The sequence below is a fragment of the Sorex fumeus genome, unplaced genomic scaffold (genome assembly GCF_029834395.1).
Source record: "Sorex fumeus unplaced genomic scaffold, SorFum_2.1 ptg000098l, whole genome shotgun sequence".
In the NCBI taxonomy this organism is placed as follows: domain Eukaryota; kingdom Metazoa; phylum Chordata; class Mammalia; order Eulipotyphla; family Soricidae; genus Sorex; species Sorex fumeus.
The window spans coordinates 45,050,675-45,074,881 of record NW_026606155.1 but is presented as its reverse complement, the minus strand read 5'-3'; the positions used below and the strand labels follow the sequence as shown (position 1 = coordinate 45,074,881).

Sequence of the window (24,207 nt, the reverse complement as noted above, 5' to 3'; positions counted from 1 at the left end):
TATATCTTAAGGAAACTTCCTCTGTATCATGTCTTTTAATCTTACAGTTGTTTTTCTTGAACTGATCCTTTTTTTTTTCCTGGAGCAGTAAGCTAAGGTGCAAAGTAATGCTTTATGAGGCACAAGGGAATGTAGAATGTATTTATTTGAATTTTTGTTTTAAACAAATCCTAGTAGTCATTTTTGTTCTTGGAGCCAGAATGCAAAGGATTAATGGGTAAGGGGGGAGGGAGAGGAAATGTTCCATTCCATCTGGAGACTGATAACATAAATTTACACCTTTATGTTACCTCCAAGGACACTGTGCCATTTACAGAGAAAAAATAAAAAAGGGAACATAATCATAATTATTATGTGAATATATGATAAACCCAGAGAACAGACAGTACTAGTGAATTCCAACTAGGAATGAAATGGGAAGGAGGTGATAAGAATAAAATAGAGTAACACAAGACATAAAACACTTATGGATACACAAATACCAAAAAACATATATATGAAAGATTTAGGGTTCACAGTGCCTACTTTGATTAAAGATTTTAGAAAATAAAAGTAAAGTTGAAGTTAGGCATCAATTGAAGTCAAACCTCCATAATTTCCCTCATAGCACTGTATGTTGCTACACATCTATTCTCAGGAATCTTAGGGTTTGATATTACTTATGGTCATGCTGGAGATTAAAATCAGGGCATAATACATCAGTGAGACATGCACACTACCTCTAATAAGCATTCATGACTCTATCTTAGCATTCTTTTTAAGAGAATTTGTATGTCTTTACAACACAAGACTTGATATTTTAACATGGAGCTCCTGAAACAAAATAGCTAATTTGCCACACCACAGAACCTGATCTCTCACATAGATGTCCTAATGGGTTTTAATTTTTTTAAACGTCATTATTAAACATAAATGCAACCAAAGGTTATTAAAATTTTTGGAAAACCCTGCAGCAATTTGGAAGTATGAAATTGTAAACTCAAAATAGAAAAAAGATCCTTAAAATTAATGATTCATAATTACTTTTAAGTAATGGTATTTATTACCATCAACTCAGAGACTTGAGAGAAGATAATACATGCATAAATCTAATTGCTGTGAAAATGATCAACTAGAAAGCAAAAAGAAACTTTTGAAAATCAAAGGGATTGCTAAACAAAATATTCAAAAGAAAATAGAGAAGATAAAGTTGAGCAGATCTACCAGAAAAACCAACAAAAAGACAAGAAATATAATAGGAAAGATTTAAAAATCAAGATAGGCTTATATATACTGAATATTCAACTTAAAAAATAGAGAAATTGGAGAGGTCATCATAAAATACTAATACAAGATATTCTTTAAACTATAAATGAAATTAATTTCCCAACTAAAGAATATACCAACTGTTCCTCAAAATTAATGAAAAGATTTATACTTCAATTTGACTGTGGAATTTCAGCACATCAAGGATAAAGGAAAGCACCTAAAAACTTCCAGTAGAAACAAAGATCAATTATAAAGAAATGAGAATCAGACAAGTGACAAGTCTTTATTATCAAATGCCTACTGGCCCAGCTTTTTGAAAAATAATATGGGCATTCCTCAAAAAACTAGAACTTGAACTTCCATATGACCCAGCAATACTAATTCTTGGAATATACCCCAGGAGTACAAACACACACAGTAGAAACACCATCTGCACTTCTGTGTTCATTGTAGCACTATTCACAATAACCAAGATCTATAGAAACGACCTGAGTGCCCGAGAACAGATGACTGGATAAAGAAACTATGGTACACAATAAAATATTACACAGCTGTTAGGAAAAATGAAGTCATGAAATTCGCTTAAAAATGGACATGGAGAGTATCATGCTGAGTGAAGTGAGTTGGAAGGAGTGGAACATGAGAGTATCGTGCTGAGTGAAATGAATCAGAAGGAGAAGAACAGACATAGAATGATTGGACTCATTTATGGGATATAAAAAAATAGTATAAGGCAAAGGGCCAGGAGTATTGGTCCATGGTTAGAAGCTTGCCTCAACTACTGGAGGGAGAAGATGGGATAGAGAAGGAACCACTCTGACAAAGATAGTTGGAAATGATCACTCTGGATAAGCACTGCCAGCTGAAATTAGGTAAAGGAATAAACATGATGACCTCTCAGTACCTGTATTGCAAACCATAATGCACAAAAGGAGGAGGGGAAGGAGAGAGAGAGCGAGAGAAGAGGGAGGGAGGAGAGAGGGAGAGGGTAATAAAGACTATAGATTCAAGGACAAAACAAAGGCAATGAAACATGAACTTGGGGGGAATATTAGTATTGTGGGCCCTTCTGATTCAGACCTACCTGAGGATAAAATCCAGTATACCAAAATATTAATCAAAATGTAAAACTCAGAATTATAGGAGTTGTTCAAAATGAACTGACAGTGAGCTTAAATATATTCTATTTTATTTTCCAGCACCAGTGATTTGAACCCAGGGCCTCTAAGGCACATACTTAAGCCTGCTTCATTCCTTTTTTTTTAAAAAAAAAATTGAATCACTGTGAGATACACAATTACAAAGCTGCTTATGTTTGGGTTTCAGTCATATAATGTTTCAACACCTATTTGTACATTTGTGTGCAAATGTACAACTACCAGTGTCCATTTCCCACCACCAATGTCCCCACGGACAGCCCTCCCCCTACTCCCACCCCAGCCTGTCTCTTTGGGATTTATTTAGACTCATGTACATTTTTTTTTCAGGTTCTTTTTATTTATTTATTTTTTTTATTAGTGAGACATATGAGGTACAGTTGTAGACTTACAAATTTTTGTGCTTGGGTTTCAATTATACAATGATCAAATGCCCATCCCTCCACCAGTGCCCATTTCCCACCACCAAGGATCCCAGTATCCCTCCCACCCCCCCATCCTCCCCATCCCACCCTGCCTCTGTGGCAGGGCATTCCCTTTTGTTCTCTCTTATTGGGTGTTGTGGTTTGCAAAAGAGGCAATGGGTGACAATAATGTTCAGTCTATATAGACTCATGTTCATTTTTAATACAGGTTTTCCTGCTATCTGAAAATAGACTGTTCCTATTTGTATTACTTGGAAGCTTATCTTGGGAGCCTGATAATGTAATTGTCATTCATTTAATAGAAAAAGTGTTTTAGGCATCCCCAGCCCCTCCAAATAATCTAGGAAATCATGCCAAAATAGGAGTATTCTATTTTCAGACAGCAGGGAAAATCTGTGGGGAAAGTCTAAACAATACGGGAATTAAGATTTTCCACAAAAGAAACCCAGACTTCATCTTGCATTTGCCATGTTAATACATCCTTAAATTTTACTTTAAAGAGCTTAGTATCTTCAAAGACTTCACCCAAATATGCATTCAGTCCAGACAGGTCTGAACAGGACATTAAATATCAAGATCCTTTGCCTTTGGCTGGTGATGCTGTTTACCTCATGCTGATCAGGACTGAAGAATTAGAAATAACAATGCAGACAAAGAGCAGATTCAGTGAAATGAGGAAATGGGAGAATATGTACAGGGCATTGTGATCAGAGAGAAATTTCAAGAGCTTTAAATGATAGCTCTTGAAATAAATTTCCAGGTGTGACTATTAGTCAGCAGTTCGAAGAGGTGGAAGTGGCAGAATTGAGGAAACTAAGGAATGTGAAGGGAACATGTTGGACATGGAATATGGTAAAAATAAACTATTAGTAGTTGAAAATGAAAGGGATGTCTTAGAGATCAGAGGAAAAGAAAGAGGGAATGATAGCTTAAGTATATAAAAATAATAAATTTCTTCTTTATGGTTTGTTTCTCAGAGGCACCTGAATTTCTAAGCCTTCTATTGTGAACCCCTAACAACATAGTAGTATCATACAAAGACTGTATTTCACTGATGTTAAATCCATAGTGCTACCCAACCTCTAGAGAATGAGGTTCAAAATCCCGTAATAGTCTCTGAATTAATAGCATATATAGACTTGCATGCCAGGACCTGATTATTTCATATATGATTAGTTAATAGAACTGAATATCATTTTTGGCAATCAAGACCGTTTTCTTAATTGTTCTATCATTCATTTTCCAGTGACAACTTCGATGAGATTTTGGTTTGAGATTACAATAACTAGGAACACAGGGAAGAGTTTCAGCCTACTTTTTACTGGCTTCATTTTTTTCTCACCTCATAAACACAGACAATACCAATTCAAATTCCAAAACTTTTATTTTAAAGCAATATCAATAATTAATATTTGAGCTGCTATGTGAAATATGGACATCTAAAGCTAGAATCAGTTAAAACACAAATACTGTAGCTTTTGAAATGAATATGGAGAATTCTTTCTTCTAGGATCAAGTCAGTCATTGTTCCCTCGTGTGACTATCTTTAAAACTGAATCCTTATGTACACTTCATTTGGATTAAACTTTTAGAAATCCAAACTCTTAGAAGTTTGGATTAAATTCTTAGAGACTCTCTGACTTTCTGGGTCAGAGTATGACTAGATAATGACACTTTAAAAATATCTGCATCCTAATCCCCAAAACCTGTAAATTTGCTCACCAAGTTAAGGGGTCTCTGTGGACATGATTAAGTTAGGGACTCCCTTAAACCCCACCCAGAGCCAAAGATCAAACCCAGTACACATGTAAGGCAGCATTCTACCATTGATGAGATTGGGCGTGTTCAGGGTGGTATGGCCATAAACAGCATTTTATCTTTGAGCTACAGCTCTGGCCCCAAATTAGGGCTCTTAAGATGGGGACATCATCTTCAATTTTCCAGGCACACAATCCCAGGACTCTTATCAGAATAGAAGTAGGCAACACTGGGGATGGAGCTCAGCAGTTGAATGCTTGTCCTGTATGTGTGGATCCCTGGTTCCATCTCCTGCACCACCAAAATAAAATTAAAAAGGAGAGAGGTACTATGTGGATATAAGAGGTTGTGGTGTCATGTGAAGAAGTAACCTTGAGTCAAGGAATGCTGGTGGCTTCCAGGGGCTAAAAATTGAAAGGATGTTAATTCTCCCTTTAGAACCTCCAGCAGGTACTAGCCTAGCTGACACCTGACTTTTTAGCCTAGTGAGAAAGCGTAACTTCCAGAACCATAAAATATTAAATTTGCATTATTTCATGTCATTAAGTTTGTTAAAGCAACAATAGGGAACTGAAGAGTTTGCCAAGGGTTTAAGGTTTTTTGTTGTTGTTCTTTTTGGTTTTTTTTTTGTTTTTTTTTGCTTTTTTTGCTTTTTGGGTCACACCTGGTGATGCACAGGGGTTAATACTGGTTCTGCACTCAGGAATCACCCCTGGCCCTGCTCAGGGGACCATATGGGATGCTGGGAATTGAACTTAGGTCGGACGCGTGCAAGGCAAACGCCCTACCAGCCAATATTAACAATATAAGCCAATATTAACTATTGCTCCAGGCCCAAGAGTTTAAGTTTTGATTGCTGAATTTTCCATTAGCAATGTATAAATGTCTCTTTTTAATACCCACTTTTAACATCCATGTCCTTTCTCACTTAACTAGTCTGTAAACTTTTCTTTTTGTACCACACCTGCAGTGCTCAGGGTTATTCCTTGCCCTTTACTTGAGTGACCTTAGCAAAACTCAGGGATGAGGAACCAGGGATCAGACAGGGGTTGACCAAATGCCAGGACAGTGCTTTAGCTACTGTTAACCTCTTTGCCTGTCTCTGAAAACTTTTCTAAAGAATATGTTCTCTACCTTTCTTCTCACCTCATACATACAGTGAATTCTAATAGATTTACCAAGTATGTATTAATATTGATGTGCTTCAAAGAGGGAGAAAGAAATAACGTTGATTTTACACACACACACACACACACACACACACACACACACACACACACACACACACACGAGTTTTCTTTCTGTTTTGGGCCCACACTCAGCACTACTCTGGGGCTATTACCAGCTCTGTGCTTAGGAGTGAAGCCTGTCAGTGGTCAGGGGACCAGATGTATAGCTGGTGATTAAACTGAAGTTGCCCAGATGCAAGGAAAGATCCTTAACCCTGGTATTATCTCTGTCCCCTGATTCCTGCCCATTTGATGCCATTTTATGTCTTAGTGTTTTGTGTGGATTTATTTTGTTTGGCATTCTTCGGGCCTCCTGGATGAGTGTGTAAGTCTTCTTCCTCATACTGGGAAAGTCCACCAGTTGTACTTCACCTCTTTTCACCTCTACTTCTGAAATCTATTTGTTGTGCTATTGTCTTGCTATGGTCTCATGCTATTGTCACTATATATATATATATATATATATATATACACAAACATATATGTGTGTATGTATATATATGTATTCTACTTCAATGTCTTCTCTATTGTTTATTTTCTATTTTATTTTTTTTTTTTGTTATTTCCTTTCCTTTACTGACTTTGGGCTATATTTGTGGTCATAGAACAGTCTCTTCAATTTGTCCTCTATATAGTTGTACTGTTTTCTAGCTTGGGCTGGGGCAGGGGGTGGGTGGGGAGAGGGTATCTCTCTTTACTATCTCTCTCTATTAAATAGACTGCAAACAAAACACCAGGAATGTCTGATATTTCAGAGTAAAATGCAGTAAAAAATATTCAGGACTTACTAGAATTAGGCCACAATCTGGGTTCGATACCCGATATCCAAATGGTCCCTGCAGCACATCCAGGAGTGACCCTTGAGTGCAGACCCAGGAGTAATCTCTAGCACCCTGAGTGTAGCCAGAAAAATCAATCCCTCTCCTCCCCAATTTGGCCACAAGTGAAAATTGACACAAGTATTATAAATAAAAACACAGACAAATCTGGCTCATAAATTTTTGTTCTATGGATTGTCGCCACAACTATGCTAAATCCCAGCATCTATAAAATGAATTTAAGAGTAGGTTCTATCTCAAGAAGACAGTAAACTTAGAATGAAAGTTTTGAAAATAAATAAAACAAGGCTTGTGAGGTAGGTCTAATCTGGTCAACATTTTCATGTTACATTTCAGTACTCAGCATATGAACTTAATATGCTTTCAGGTAAACTTTTTTGACTTTACATATATCTCATCATTTAGAGAGCTCAACTAAGAAAACCTGAGCCTCCCATAATGATTATAAAGTGAAATAAAGCCACTTTAGAGCAACCCGGATTCTAAGGAGGACCTCAGCTGAGATTAAGTTAGGATTCTAGAAATAGGGATAAAACACTATGTTGTATAGGACTTTCCAATTGTCTGATGTAGAAATCAATATGCTGGAATAGGAATGTAGTCCCAGTGCACTATATTCAAATAATTTAAGGGAACTTTAGTAATTTTTTTTTGCCAAACATAGTGCTGCTTAATGGCTTACTCCTGGCTTTGCATTCAGAGATCACTCTTAGTGGTGTCTGGGGGACCATCTGTAGTACTGGGATGGAACCTGGGTTGGCTATATGCAAGGTGAGCACCTTACCTGCTTGTTGTACTATCTAACCCAATTATTACATTTTTATAAGGACCACCCCCAGCAGTGCTTGAACCACTCCTCATAATGCTTTGGCAGTACTTGGGAACCACCAGAGGCACATCTGGTGGTGCCTGTGCAGTATGCCCTTAGAGGAACATGCCAGTCATATGCTCTACTATGTAAGCTGCCTCTCTGGCCCTGTTGGGGGAATCATTTATAAAATGCAGAATCTGATCCAATCAGTCTGGAGTGGAAGCCAAGTTTTTGCATATGAATAATGTGTATAGTGCAAAATCTGCATACTTTTTGAATTCTAAAAATCAATGATAAACAGACTGAGGTTGTTTATAAAAGTTCAGGTGTACAGAAAACAAGAGTCCTATTTTGAAAAATTATTTATTTACATTTTTAAGCCAATATTAAAATCTAGGACAGAATGGCTAAGATGAAACATATTAAGTTGTTCATATACACAACATATAGACAACAATCTTTACATGAACAGAATCCTATAGATGGCTTCATGACAGGTTTTCCTTCATTAAAACTAATGTTCCCTTAGAATCAGGCTTTGATGACATCTTCCCATAAGCATAGATTTAACTTATCACTCAAAAATCTAAGAAACAAAATGCTAGCCTGGATTTATTATTAAACAGATAGCCATATGCATAAACTTGATACTACTTATGCCTATAATTGCATATATCTCATTATTTAAACAGTGCTGAAGATGTTCAAATAGATCCAAACATGATATGATGAATAAATCTTAATAGGAATGCTTTGGTTATTAAATTTTTATTTGTTTTTTGGCATTACTTATTTAATTATATCATTCCAATGAGTTATTATAAATAATCCATTCAAAACAAGACTTGTTTAATGTTATTACAAAGTACTTGGCCTTGCTTTGGTTGGAAATACCTTTAATATGTTGACAATAGCAACACATTCCTCTTTCCTTCACTTGGGAAAGAAATCACAAAAATTAAAAATTCATCCCCATATGTTCAATTCCACCATAAAGCCTTATTCATTCTTTTTTTAAAAAAAGTCATCATGATAATAGCTGCCTGTGTATTGATTGGTACATTCTTGAAACACTAGATCTATAAGAATTCCTCTTTCACCATGCAAGTCTCTGTCTTTGTGATACATTTCTGTAAAATATATTAAAATTAAATTTACAGGTAATGTATTTGAAACTTTTGGAAAAATTAACATTTAAAATAGTTCTTAAAATCTGGATTTATTAAATTTTAGAAAAATAAATAAAATATTGTGGTTTGTCTCACTGTCATCCCCTTCTATTTTTTCTCACCTTGTAAGTCTGAACTTAAGAATTTAGGCTTCCAAAAAGCAGAAGAAAGTAAAATAAAAGTAATGTAGATTTTACCATTTATAGTTTTTAAATTTTTCTTATTCATAGTTTTTTTAGTGTAACATATTTATATCACAAAGGCAAACTTGATTTTTTTGCCTGAAATGAAGATCCCATCTTCTAAGAATTAATTTAAATAACTGTTCTTAAGTAATCAAAAGAAAGTTTAAGAGCAATTTTAATAAACACATCTAAATGCCAATAAATACAAAACTTTTGATTTTCAAAAAGTGCTGCTATAAAGTCTGAAAGCAAAATCTAAATATTTTATTTGAGCTGTTTAAATTTACTCTCTTTAAAATGTTTCTCAAACCTATAAGCTGTATTATAAATTGACATGTAAGTTTACAATCTAAACTACAAAAATAAATTGCTGCACAAATATATAGATATCTTAAATCTGAAATTTTCCTATATTGTTTCTTATTTCCAACCTTGTAAGTATAATAAAGCAAGAAATTAAGCACCTGAAATTTAATTTGAGCAGTGTTTCAATTTTAAATAAAGGAAGTCTAAATGTAGTCTAAAACTTTCCAGTCATATTTACATTCATTGTACAACATCTTATATGGACTTAAATACAAACACAAGAAGTAAGCAAAATAACCTATACTTTGTATGACGTAAAAAATTAAAAATACAAAACACGATCACATGCAAAGTCAGCTATTTGAGGCATATGCCTGGTATTCGGTTCTGATGGCAATAACTTTGAGTAACTTGAGGCAATACTTGAGTAGCTTGAAGCGTATCACGAAAGTATACCAGAGATGCTTAGCTTATTTTTAACCATAGTGTAGGCCTATCTACAGTTTTAAGTGAAAGATTCTCAACTAATGCCAATGTCATATGAATAGCTGGGTTTGATAGGAATATTTGCACTGGAGGATAAGGACTAGAGAAAAGAGCGAAAGGGAAAGATTAAAATGATTTTTTTTAACTGGGGGGAAACTAGGGGTATAAAACTGTCCAACAATAAAAGTTCCAGATCATGAACTTTCCCTCCCACAAGTAACATGCATTTGAAAGATTTTTATATTGAGGGTTCCTATGTTGGCCAGTGGGACAAACAGGATGTCCCGAGGAACACTAAATGAACACTAAATTGATGAAATTACTATGTTGAGACTTGACTTTCTGACATTATATGACTTAGATAGTCAGCACCATCCTTTGTTTCCCCAAATCAGCATTTGATTTTGTTGTTCTAATTCCTGTAAATTCATAGGCTTAGATTTCTTGGAAATATTTTTTGATCAGAAAAAAATTACCATTTTCTGACCTAATTACTTTCCCTTGAAACAAACAGGTTGATTGATGTACTTCATTATCATCCTGCACCGAGTAAGCAAGCCCTCCACCAGTTGCTGACGGAAGGAGACTACAAACAGAATATTCATTCATTCCAAGAATGAATGGAAAGAATGAATATTCTTGTAATGAAACAACCTACTTAATCTAAGATGTTTAACTGTCCTGTAAAGTACTGATCTTCAAATTGAATGGAGAATTCTATTTTGCTCTCTTTTACTACTGCAGATGGCATGCTAATATTTATCACAATAATAAATTCCTATGATTAATCTGAGGTATAGAAGAAAAAGGGTAGAAAATTTGACCTACAGTAAACAAAGCTTTTCCATAAGTTAGTAGAGGTTTTTAACTCTTAAATCAAGGCCCCCTTTTTCAGAAGATAAAATGTAATAAAAATATAAAAATAAAAATTCCATAATAACTGTAAATATAAGACAAATAAATAAGGTCACATGGTTTATACATTTTAAACTGTTAAAGAGGCCTTACAGTATTTCAGGAAGACAGTTTAAAGTTTTGTTCCCTGAGTTCTTTGAGGCAATTCCAAATGTCCTTTCATGAACTCCAAGACTTTAGAGATAAAAAAATTCACATGGTTTGCTTATCTAATAGTAGTTGTTAACTTCAAAGTATTCAGTATTTCCCCTTGATTTTAAATGCTTTAAGAACGCGGTTTTATCCATTTCCTAGAAGACAAACTACCAATCAAACTTTTAAAAAAGAATAAAAAGTCTTTCATAAAGTAATAGTTTATCATCGGTTAACCATGCAGTTGAGTAAATCAATTTTGTATCTAGAATATACAAAGAAAGGTAATACTGAATCACACATTAGAAGGCAAAATATGTATTGCATTTTTTCCTGACCTCAGTGATTGAGATTATAACCTCATGAGGCAGAAATCTAACAGCTTAAAGAATTAAATATATTAGAAAGAAAATGATTCTTCAGTATTTTACTGTTTATGATGACAGAAATTTGGTTTAAAAATAAATCTCAACCCACCAATGAGAGAGAGAGAGAGAGAGAGAGAGAGAGAGAGAGAAAGAGAGCGCTCAAAGAGCTAAGCACATGCTTTGCATGCAAGTGGCCTGGGTTCGATCCCATCATATGGTCCTCTGAGTATCAGTGGGTGTGACCCCAAAACTAAAAGCAAATCTAAACCAAACCAACCAAAAATCCAATGAATGACAACTCAAACTTAAGATATCTAGGGCTTGCAGATAAAATGTGTACATAATAGTGATTTTATTTTATATTTATAATAGTGATTTTGAAAATACTCAAAGCTATTTTAGTAGTCTTAAACTATTTTCATATAACTACATTTTTAGAGATTACTATCTTCTTAGAGAATAGTTTTTTCAAAATTCAAAGCTTGGTCATAATTCTAATATGTGAATGTTTGCAACTTCCATAATGGCTGATTTATAAATTTTGTTTGTTTGGGGGTCTTACCCAGAGTAGTTCTTTGGGGGAGACTCCTCGATTTGTGCTCAAGGATCACTCTCAGGCGGCCATGCGGTGTCAGAAACTGAATCCCAGCATCCCCCCTGCAAAGTCAGAACTCAGCCTATTGAGTTCTCTCTCTAGTCCCGTATAAGAAAATTACTGACAATGAATGAAGACTTCAATTTGCTGCTGCAAGTTTTAGATTAGATTTCACTTTACGCCATTAAACATATATATATATATATATATATACACACATATATATACATATATATATCTTAAAGGTTAAGAGAACCTACTGAAATGTACCATACACTTCAGTAAAGTGCATAAATAAGAAAGTATCCTTTGGCTTCACTATGACCTCAGAGGAGGTGTAGAAGTTAGTGGTGCTGGTGTCAGATTCCTGACAATATTACTGAGGTTAGCAATCTTCTCTTCTAGGAGGTAATTTTTCTTCTCTGCAGTTTTCTGTCGCTGTTCAGTCATTTCCAGAGCTTTCAACAACTGGGCATTTTCAACATATAAATCCTTCACCATTGCGTCTGCTTTAGTATTCTTGCAAAGCTAGAAAACAGAACCAGAAACGTCTTGACTCCAAGTCCATGATTCTTTTAAGATCTGACTAAAGGTCAACTAATTACAATGGCATTTGACTCCTACCAATTATGTTTTTTTTAATCAGGGATGGAAGTAGAATAAATCCATGTATCCCACCTATTTCATGTATATTTGTGAAAGTTAGTAATCTAAAGAATCTAAAGTAACCTAAAGAATAGAGTGATGTAAAACATTTCACAATGAGTCTTTTCTACCTAGCGTTAAATACTTTATTTTCTAAAAATATCAAAATAATTTTATAATTTAAATTTCTGAGGTATCAAGTGTGCATTGTATTCATTCTATTCTTAACAATTGATGTTTAAGTTTTTTTCATTCATAACTACAGCCTGATTTATTTGAAATTTGACCAACTTTGTTATAAACAAAGAGAAATCTGGGCAGTTACCTTTTCTTAACTCTACTGCCATTGCAGTAGTTTTTTTTTTTAGATTACCTATTACAATCTTTGTGGTCGAATTTCTAGTCTAGATTGGAGCAGAAAAACTTGTCAGCAGCTTTGGGATAATTTCAATATTCTTCCTAAAATCCTTTCCATTAGTTTCCAATCTCCTTTTCCTTGCTCATTGTACAAGTGATTTCAAGAAAGGCCTCTGAAAGTATAAAGGCTTAAGGGAATAAGGAATAGAGACTAATTTTAATTTAGTAATTTATTGACTAATTAATATTGAAAAGGGTGGTGATAAAAACACACAAACCCAGATGACTGACAAATGTTAACATACGAGACTGCTCTCTACTGAAATAGTTTGCACAGATTTTCTTTCCTCCCTTTCTTCTTTCCACCGAAAAGCATTTTCATATCTCTTTCTTACCTACAAAATGAAATTCAAACCCTAGGGCTCAGCACATACACTCCTCTATTACCTGACTCCGTTTCATTCTCTCTATCTCTCTCTGGCATCTTCTGCTTCTACCAGGACAGTGTGAATTGTTAATGCCCAAAGCGTTAGTAGATATCCATCCCCCATATGCTGTCGTAACTTCCTAGACTAGACTGCCCTTCCCATATTTCTTCACCTGTTCAAAACCTTAAACAAACATCAAGACTCAGTTTAGTAGGCTTTTGGGAATTTTTTAAAAAATCCATGAGTTAAATAAAGTGTGTTCTGTGTGTTCTCTGCCACGGAAAATAAGAGTATACCCCATTTTCCAAATTTCTGAACGTGTAATCTTGCTAAATGCTCGCTACATTGTAGGTGAACTGAAGTCTATATCAGAAGGAATTTTGTTTGTTCACTGCTGTATTTTTAGCGCTTAATTCTAGAACCATATTATTCAATTCAATATTGAATTCAATGATTTAATATTATTGAATAAATGATTAGAGAATTCAATCAATAAATGCTTACTGTATAGGACCTTCTCATTTCATTGTGTGTTAGGAACTTTTCGTTGTTCTATTTCTCAGTATTCTTCAACCATAAGTTCATGAACCAGTGCTGGTCCCCAGGTGTAGAAAAGTTTAAAACCATGGGGGTATGGTGCCGCCAGCAGGTCAGTTTGTACCTATGAGGCGAGTGCATCAGCAGCCTGATGGCACCGTCAGACTTTCAGATACCCTAAAATTGCTGCTGTGCCTTTGGCCAGACCCCAAAAACTTGGGGCAAAGTTTACCAAGAAAGTAAACGACCAAAAGTTAGGTATGTGGGAGGCACACCCACAAAGCACCTCCGGCTCAGCTATATAATTGGAGGCATGGCCTCTCTGGTTCCTGATCGAACTGCTTAATGGCCACGATCCCAGAGACTCAGAAACGAATCTTGGAACCCAAAGGCTTTTGGCAGAAATGCTCCCCTGTTCCTGCAGTAGGTTACTGGCACTGGGCCACTCCAGGTGGGAATAGGTTTCATGCCTTGGCCAGTTCCCCTTGGCGGCCCGGTGACCACCATCCTCCAGAGGCCACTGGACAGTCAGGTTTGGGCCTGCAGTGATGAGACAGGCGGAGCCTCACCAGATGGGGGTAGAACCAGCCCTTTCCTCCCCATACCAGTGAGACCCCGAGTCACTGCCTACAAACAACCTCTCTGGCTCCTGATCAAGCTTCTTAATGGCCATGATCCCAGAGACTCAGAAGCAAATCTCAAAAACCAGCGGCTTTTGGCAGAAATGCATCTGGACCGCATATAAGGTGGCCGCCACCTCAGAGCTTCTTGGAAAGTCAGGTATGAGCCGGCATTGACAGGGCAACTGCAGTCTCATGGGAAGGGGGACAGTACCAGTATGTCCTTCATGCCCTACTGAAGTCACGAGTTGCCCCCCACAAGCGGCTCTTCAGTACAGCCACGGCTCCAGAGGCAAAAGGACTTAATCCAGAGCCCAGCAGCTTGTGGCAGAAAAGTGAATGGACCATGCATTAAACCACGGTGCCATGCCTCCCTGGGAGGGAAGGGGCGTTGCTCCCTTCCACCTCCCCCGCCCCCCTCCGGCAGCAAGGTGGCCACCACCTCAGAGCTTATTGGAAAGCCAGGTATAAGCCGACGTTGACGGGGCAACTGTAGTTTCATGGGAAGGGGTCGGTACCGGCTCGTCCTTTACGCCCTACCAAGGTCACAAGTTGCCCCCCATGAGCAGCTCTCTGGCACAGCCATAACACCAGACACACAGAAATCAATCTCGTAATTATCTGGCTCTTTGCAGAAATTTTCACAATGCCTTTTCAGCAATTTTGATTGTTAGGGGGGGGGGGATTCTAAATAATAATGGCACATCTTTTGCAAAATAATGAATGTAATCAATGTAGAGAATAGTTAAGTGGAAATCATCTGCCTCACAGGCATTGGAGGGGTGGAAGGTGGTGAAAAATGAGTACTGTTGAAGGAAGAGGTGTTTGATCATTGTGTGACCGACCCTTAAACCCGAAGGCTTAGTAACTTTTCCCACAGTGATTCAATAAATAAATATAAGAAGAAAAAATAATAGCTAAATAAAATTATGGGGAAAAAAAGTAAGATGAAGTTCATGCCCAATTTAATCAGCTAATCAGTGGCTGAAAAAATAGCAGTACTCCTACATTAAAAAAAGTTTAAAACCATTGGCTTTGGTTCTATAACTATCAGTCTGTGGACTGGTATGCAGGATAGGTGCCTGTCTTTAGTTTTAAAAAAGCTGAAGAATGATGATATATATTATCTCATTAAGGGCCTCTTTGAGATTATTCTTCTTAGGTTTTTATTTATCCAGAAAACAAAATTTAGCACTTTCCATGCTACCCTCACCCAATTCAGCTCCCAACTCAGTCTGTCTCAATTTCCAAGAAAGCTCTCAAAATTGTCTAGAGTAGTCCTCTATGTACAACTCTTCAGTGCATAAACAAATGCTCTCTAAATCCAGAGATCATACCCACTACCATTGGGTTAGAAAATAAGACTGCTCAGAAGCCCTAGAATTCAGGATTTCAATTCTAGTTCAAAGGACTGCCTTTTAGAGTCTGGTTATAGTTGAACGTTTCTTGTTGCAAGCAGGAAAGCTAAAGTTCCTTTTATTACTTTCGTGTTTTTCTTTTACTAACGTTAATTTTCTCTTTATTTAAAGGAACTTTTTCTGTCTTGCACAGAAAAAAAGTATTTGTAAAACTTGAGTGGTTGAACTGCTTTAGGCCTAAGTGAGTACCTGTTAGCAATTTGTTGACAAACACATACCCAAGAGTTTTGGCAATAGTAATGTGGAATAGAGAACTTAAATTTTGGTAGTGGTATAAGGGAGAGTGAATTTTAAGTTCTTCTATATTTATAACAGAATTTGACCTTATGAAACATCAAATTTAATGTAAGAGAAGAGTGTGAGACTGAAGTTAAAAGTGGAATGTGAGATGGATGGGTAGAGATGACCTGGGAGGCTCACTTGTTCTTTGAGCTGGTTCACTTTCTCCTGAAGAAGCCTCTTCACCAGTTTCAATTTCTGTTCAACTTCTATCATTCTTTCCTCCATGGCAGTTACCAATTGTTCCTGGTTTTCCTGAGGGAAAGGGGCAAAAAAATATATTATTTGAAAATCATACCACACTGAAAGGAAAAAATAAAGTTTATTTTTCCCCCAAGATGCTTAGAGAAAGGATGTTGGCCTTTGTAACAGGAAGGGTGGATTTCTGATGAAATGGGATTCCTGAACACCATGTGGGTGGCTCATATGAGAAAAGTAACCCTATTGTAGAAAGAATCAAAGATAAAAAAAAATCTTACCTGTGTTACCATCTTCCCCTGAGATAAAGAAAAACTCTGAAAACCTTTAAGTTAATACCTGTATGTACTTCTAGTAAAATAAGTATCCAAAGTCGATTTAAAAATGGCGGTCAACCTCCCATCTGTGACTGAGATCTCTCTTGACCTCTCAACATCTAAACAAAAGCTGACTTTATTCAGGATGGACTAACATTTCTCATTGGCTTGCAGTATGTGCCTAATCTCCCTTTGAATTGTCTGACCACTGAGAGAGTGTCAGGGTTTCTTCAGAATGATCAGCCTCTATCAGTCATTCTAGTAATCTTTTTCCCAGTTTGGTCAATGTGAAGCCAAGATCTAGACTGGAGGATGGATTTATCATGGAATGGGTTTAAAATTAAAAACTGTTTTCCTCTGATAGCTCCTAGATAAGCCCAAGCAAGAAGATATTCTAGGCTCCTCCTCTTCTCCTACCACAATGAGAAAGGAATTGGTGGGTTTGGAGAGTACAGTAACCTGAGGGAGATTTTAAGTGAGGCTGATTGTTGTTCCCTGAACCCCCCACCCCCACCCAAAACGTGCAAAGAAGGAGTTTCAGATTTTATAAGGCTCTTCAAGTGTTTAATCAAAAATCAGATATCAATCAGTAACGGTAAGCAGTATAACCTGCCTTCAAAAGCATTCCGAACAGGTGTCCTTGGAAAAGTATACAGATGGGAGTAAAAAGCCATTTGTTTAAATACTAGCTTTTATTCAAACATGAAAGAAAATGCTAAGCCATGGGTCTAATTTGAAGACGAAATTGTAGTTGGAAACTTGTAACCCAAATTTTAAGAAATCAGGCCTTGAGAGCAGCCAGCTTAAAATAAAACTCTATGCTTTTATATAATGAGCTTTTAAAAGTTCAACCATAAAAGTTTCAAAAATGCTTGATTTTCACTTGTCTTTAAGAAGCAAAACAAAAACCCACAACAGATAATTCAAAGAAAGTGGAACGTGGCAAAAGAGTGGAAAAGATGGAAAACAAAGGCAGTCATATATTTAAAATTTGCTTTATTGTTTCATCAAAATTTTTTCCTTTTTCCTGTCAAAAAAGTATCATACATCTTATACAAAATGGTATAAATAGCCCTGATATTCTTCAAATTCCATATATAAAAGTAGTACCTTTTGTTAAAAATAGTTACAGCATATGGAATGAGAAAATATATAGAATATGTCCTTTCAAGAATCTCAAATCCACTCTTTTTAAACGGTATAAACAAACTGATTTTGTAACAAGCTGAATTTTGTGAATTTGATCCACAAAAACCTGTTACTTCTACATAAATAAATAAGAGACATAATACTGCAAAGGGTTAACAACAATAACAATAATAAATAAGGATAATTTAAAAGAGCACTTGGTTCCAAAACATTTCTCAGCTTATGTCTCTGTGTTGGTGCAGTGTGTGTGGGAAGGGTGTGGGGTGGATGTGGGTGTGCATTTATTTGAGTATCTGCCATGGTAAGAAATGCCATCAATAGCAGCCCAGTTTCACAGGTGCCCAATCCTTCTGTAGGAATCTGCATGCACTGCTCGCTGCTCCGGTAGCAAAGCCTAGAGAAAGAAGGCAAGTGGAACACTTCACCCTGAGGTCAAGATTGGATTTTGGGGAAGAATCTAAATTCACACATTTAAAATTTTACACATTCACAAATTACACACATGACCACTACAAATGCAAGCACAGCAAAACTACAAAAGCAAAGCAGAGGTAATCACAACACTACACACACAGAGACAACATGCAGGTTCCAACAATATTTTGTGTTCTCAGCATTAGTGCCAACTTGGTTACTAGAAATAGAAGAGCCTTTAGTCAGCGGCTTGAGAATGAAGGTAAGCAGCAGTCTATCTTGCTGGCTGGCTGAAGGATTATTTTTTTTTAGCTAAAAAGTCGTGTTTGCATTTTCCGTCTTTGGTGGGGGGGAAGAGGGGATATACTGGGGATATTGGTGGTGGGAAATGTGCACTGATGGAGGGATGGGTGTTTGATCTTTGTGTGCTTGTAACTCAAACATGAAAGTTTGTAACTGTAACTCACAGTGATTCAATGAAATAAAATAAAACAAGTGGTGTTTGTTCTGGTCTAATTCTGAAATAACTGTAGTAAAAAAATTACTTAAATTTTTTAACCATTGGTGGGTGGTTTGGGAACAGCATGCTTTGAAAATAATATGTATGAGGAAGCAATGAGTAGGATCTTAGCCTCATCATTTGGTTTTATTTATTTTTTAAAAATCACTTTATTTTATTATTATTATTATTTGCTTTTTGGGTCATACCCAGCAATGCACAGGGGTTACTCCTGGCTCTGCACTCAGGAATTATCCCTGGCGGTGCTCGGGGGACCATATGGGATGCTGGGAATCGAACCCAGGTCAACTGTGTGCAAGGCAAACACTGTGCTATTGCTCCAGGCCCCATTTGATTTTAAGCATATTTAAAAACTTTGAGAATTGAATGCTGTAATGAAGAAGAGTTAAAGCATTTGTCTAGTACCACACCAGCACAGTTTTAATTGAATAATTTTAATATTTAGAAACTGAAGTGGAAAGCCTTTAAAAACATAAAAGCTTTTATAGCATAAAAGACAAAATCTGTGTGTTTTTAGGGCTACACCCAGCTGTGCTCATCCTTGGGAGAAGATGCAGTGCAGGTGAATGAATGGGCAATTCATGCAAAGAATATGCTCTAGCCCTTTGAGACATCTCTCCAATCCAAAAGAGAAAATTTTTAAAGTTTTGTTTGAACAGATGACAAAGGCACATTATGACACAGCTTAGATATATAGTGTAGGAGAAGAAAACTGCTCCGATATATAATAATTTTCAAAGCAACTTGGAGGAAATTAGAGTTGGGAAGTTCCTTTTCAAAAGTCAACTGAGAAGCAAGATATTTAAAATCAGAAGAGCACTCAAACCAGAAAATAATAGGCTTCTATGAACTAGGGAATAGATAGCACAGCAGGTAGGGCATTTGCCTTGCATGCAGCCGACCTGGGTTCGATTCCTCCGTCCCTCTCAGAGAGCACGGCAAGCTACCAAGAGTATCCAGACTGCACGGCAGAACCTGGCAAGCTCCCCATGGCATATTCCATATGCCATAAACAGTAACAAGAAGTCTCACAATGGAGATGTTACTGGTGCCTGCTCGACAAATCGATGAACAACGGAAGGACTGTGCTACAGTGCTACAACTTTGAACAACGGGAGGACTGTGCTACAGTGCTACAACGTTCAATAAACTAAGTGTGCAAGATCAAAGAGTTAAAGAGACTTCTGAAAAAATAAAAGAAAGATCATGAATGAAGCATTAAAAGAAAGAACTACCTGAACTCCTAGTAATAAAATTTGTTCGGTAGTACACTAATAATACTCATTCACTGGGAAGAAGATGTTTATTTTTAAAAAATAACCTTTAAGTGGGATGGGAGGATGGGGAGTGGGAGGGATACTGGGATCCGTGGTGTTGGGAAATGGGCACTGGTGGAGGGATGGGTATTTGATCACTGTATAATTGAAAGCCACTCACAGAAATTTGTAAGTCTACAACTGTACCTCATGATGTCTCACTAATAAAAATAAAATAAAATAAAAATAACCTTTAAATCATCTAGTTAGATTAAGTTAATTGAACTACTTCAGCCAAAGTCACTGACTGCTACTTTGCTAATTGTGAAAAATCCCCACTTGGAATGTCACGGTCCTCAGGACACTCACTGCATGCCTCCAGGAAGCACTGTTAGCAATGCATATCCAAAACTGCATTTGAATTCTGAAATATTTTTTTTGGCATCATCCAGAATGTTAATTTGTGGACTATGCTCAAGTGATCCTAATATTTCATTATGAAGTATGAATATGCAACGGTGACCCAGCGCACTTTCTCAGTTTAGAAGCAAGGGTTCAAAAGCAGCCCTATAAAACCTACAAAAACAGCATTGTGGATCTGTGGGTTTGTAATACAGGCACGGTACAACCCTAAGTGAATGGTTTTGGTTCTTTATCCCCCATCTTTGAACAGATATGTCAAATGAGCAAGTAAAATTAAATCAGATGATCTGGTTTACTACCAGAAAGAGTTTCATACCTGTGGTGTGTTGGTTTCGGAGGTTCTGTTGTCAAGTTCCTCTTGCAGGCACTGATTTATCCTTTCTGCCTGCAACAGCTGATGTTGGAGCTGCAGAAACTGCTCCCTGGGCACCATCGGACAGGCTTGCTGCTGGAGTAGGGGCAGATCCCAAGTATGAGGGGATGGGCTAAGCATCACAGTGGACTTCAGGAGCTGCATCTGGAGAAGACAAAGCCCTGATCAGCACCAGAGCCTTCTATCACAGGACTGCAATTGAGTGTGAGGCAGAGAAGGCCCATGAATGAATACGTGGCCTCTTAGACCTCCAGAGAACTGAAAACAGCACTGAAAACAGTACTGCACATGTGCATAGTAGGAAGTAAACTGCAGAGTCATTTTGCCTCAGAGGTAATATGAGGCTTTCTTAAGAGCTTTCGACTTTAAAATTTTATGTCACTATTCTTAAGTGACTATGGGGTGTGATGTATATATGATACCTGAATTCTACTTCATTTTTTTCTCCTTTTTTCTAGAATGTTGTCTTTTTATTTCTAGGGGGAAAGAGGACTGGGAAAAGAGGGATACACGATTAGGCTTTACTTACCTTTCATAATTCTTAAAGGCAAATGTTCACTGATTACATGTTTTCTAAGTTAGCTATTTTTTGGAAGACTTATCTAAAATTAAAATTATCTTAGTTTGTAGTATTATATTCTTAAATTATATAGTGCAGTAAAATAGGCAATTTTGGCACATATAGGGTGACACAGAGAACATCTGGGAATTAAAATATTTGCTCAAGACAATGAGGAAATGGTATATGTTAACATGCAGACGGAAGTTGGGGAGTGGAGAAGGGGAAGGCGCTGCGCAGCACTGGTGAAGCAAGCCACTTCACATCTGTCGACACTTTCAGCAGACCTGGGGCTCAATGGAGGCATGCAACAAGCGAGGACTAACAAACAACAGGCAGGCTCAGGAGAAGGGAAAATGGGAAAATGGCCCTCCAAGACTCAGCTTGATAAATCCCATCATGAAACTTCAGAGCCACTATCCATTTCCTTACAACCAAATTTCTAAGGTGGGCTACTACCCATTTTGAAATATTTCTAGTGGTAGATCCAGAAAACCACTTTGTTTTCAGGAATAAAGAGAATGGAGAACTCTGACCACACCATCACCCCTTAGGGAGATGATTCTCTTCACACACCAAAGCTTAAAAACCTGAAGAGAGAGAACCTTAATATAAATGTAATGAAGGCATGGTCCACAGCTAAACCAAAACGAAAATGAATACTGGCTCTTACTGTAGTATTTATTAACTTTAAAAATCAGTATAAATGATTGCATGAACAAGTTTAATGAGTTGTCTCATGCTATGGAATTTATTGAAAAGAGAACGTTCTACCTTCACACACTATCTCAGGCAGAGAACTGCACCCTTCTCTGTTAGTTCCAACCACAGAGTTCTAGGTACATGTTAGCCACAAACAAAAGGAAAACAAAAGAAAATTACAGAGTTAAGAAAAAGAGGAAGAAGAGTGTGAGTTATAAAAATAGAACAGAACAGCATAAATTGGGCCTATCAACCATCTGAATATGTTTTTAGTAAGAACTTATAAAGGACTAAATTTCTTTGTATATAAATGTTAGCAAGTATCTTAGCGCTCTAAGCCTGCAACTCACCTACAATAATCTGGCTTGTGAGCTTTCCACCTTTACCTCCACCTACGCCTATTTAATTATTTGGAAGATGCCGGGCCAGTAGAGACTGGAACCACAATGTTCAAAACCCACCTCATCGGAGATCAGAATCTAAACTACAAAACGCTTTTGTTTCTCAACCATCTGAACTTTTGGCTAATAAAGGTACACACAGCAGTCCAGAATGCTACAGATACAGTCTGAAACCCATTTTTTAAAACAACATTCAAAGTGAATTGTTTAAAGAACCCTGCCTCTGATAGTTGGGAAAAAGCCTAGGGTAAAGAAGGGAGTAATACTGCTCCATTTCCAGGTGGGAGAGACAGTAGAGGAGTTAAGGTGTTTGCTTTGTATGTGGCCAACTCCAGGTTGATCCCCAGCATCTCTGTCAGGAGTGATCCCTGAATGCAGAGCCAGGAGTGGCTCAAAAGACATAAATTCTACCCCCAAGTAAGCCCAGAGATGAGATTAGAATCTCCTTGAAAGTTTTTCTTCCATTGGTTGACCCAAACATTTCACAGGCAGGGATACCTCTGCGCCTTCCTACTGGCCCTCACCCAAACCTGATATGAGCCCCTGTCAGAGTAAGAGGAATGCATCTACTCTTTCTCAGGTGACTGAGTGCAGAACAATGGTTTTAAAATCACTGCACACTCCCTGAGGTAAAGATATAACAAACATGTATGATAGATGCAGGGCTGGAACTATGACTCAAACGGATGGAGTACATGCTTGGCTCCATCTCTGGCCCTGCATGTTTCCAGAACACCACTGGGTGTGACTCTGCCCAGTCCAGAACACCAGCCCAAACATGGAAACAATTAAGACTGGGAGTAGCCCCCAGGGTCCCTGAGCACTGCCGGGTGTGGTCTCTATAAAAATCATTTGTATGGCTGTTGGTGTGGGAGCTAGGGATTTATTTCTTAAAGGTTAGAGTTTCTTTTTGAGAGGACGAGAAAGTACTGGAAATCATGACAGTTGTAAAACAGTTAATGCCACTGAGTTGTACACTTCAAAAGTCACCACAGCAAATTTTACTATTTATGTATTTCTCACTATTTAAAATGAAATACTTCAAAAGTCATGGAATTATATACTTAGAAGTAGGTAAATTACATAGCATGCTAATTATATTTCAATAAGAAAACTAAGAATCCAATTTGTATGCTTCCTAACAAAAGTTTCATCAGAATAATGGAGCAGATTTTTTTTTTCAGTATTCCAATTGAAAATTCATCGTTGTCTTTAGTTATTCCATTTCAGTGCCAAGAACATGCAATTTCCCCACCCATTAGCAAATATTTACTACAAGATCAGGGAGAAAAAGAATGAGGGGGAATTGCTTATGGTGTCAAATGAAAGTGGGCCAGGGAAAAAAGGGGGTTTCTGAGGCCAAAGAGAACAGGTGGGGAAAGAAGTGACCTGCTGGCAGAGCACTGAGACAGCATCTCACAGAGATAAAGTATACCCTGTTACTTTTCAGTTTGCTACTAGACACACTGGGTTTAACTTCAGATCTCTTATTCATTAAAGTATGTAATTATTTCATCAGAAAAGCATATTTACATCTAAATACAACCTACAGCTCAAGGCTTTTGAACACTTTCATTATATGCTGTCAGAGGAAGAAAAATGGCCTGGATATTACTATATATAGTCCTACCAATCTTCCTATTAGTACATGAATCAGATCCAAAGCTGGACAGAAACCTCAATGGTCATTTAAATGTCAATGTGATCTGTTTGCTCATACTTCACATTTAGAAGTCCAGCATTTATTCAAAATTAAAGTAACCTTTTCATGGGTCCAGTTTTTTTCTTTATTTTTTTAATTGAATCACCATGAGATACAGCTACAAAGCTTTTATGTTTGAGCCTCAGCCATACAATGATCAAACACCCATTCCTCCACCAGTGCACATTTTCCACCACCAGTGTTCCCAGTATCCCTTGCTCCCCATCCCCCCATCCCAGTCTTCACCCTGCCTCTATGGCAGACCATTTTCCCAATACTCTCTCAC

General features: G+C 37.1%; 1 protein-coding gene across 1 annotated transcript in view; it reads right to left on the bottom strand.

Annotated features, from left to right (window-relative positions):
• Positions 1-11,850: 11,850 nt before the first annotated feature.
• NIN (ninein) overlaps positions 11,851-24,207 on the bottom strand; it is a 111,146-nt gene continuing 98,789 nt past the window's right edge. The window contains exons 29-31 of the mRNA XM_056133180.1: positions 20,501-20,701; positions 16,049-16,162; positions 11,851-12,151 (exon numbers count right to left, since the gene is read on the bottom strand). Of these exons, the coding sequence (XP_055989155.1) occupies positions 11,942-12,151; positions 16,049-16,162; positions 20,501-20,701 (525 nt within the window). The 3' untranslated portion in view covers positions 11,851-11,941. The remainder of the gene's footprint in view (positions 12,152-16,048; positions 16,163-20,500; positions 20,702-24,207) is intronic.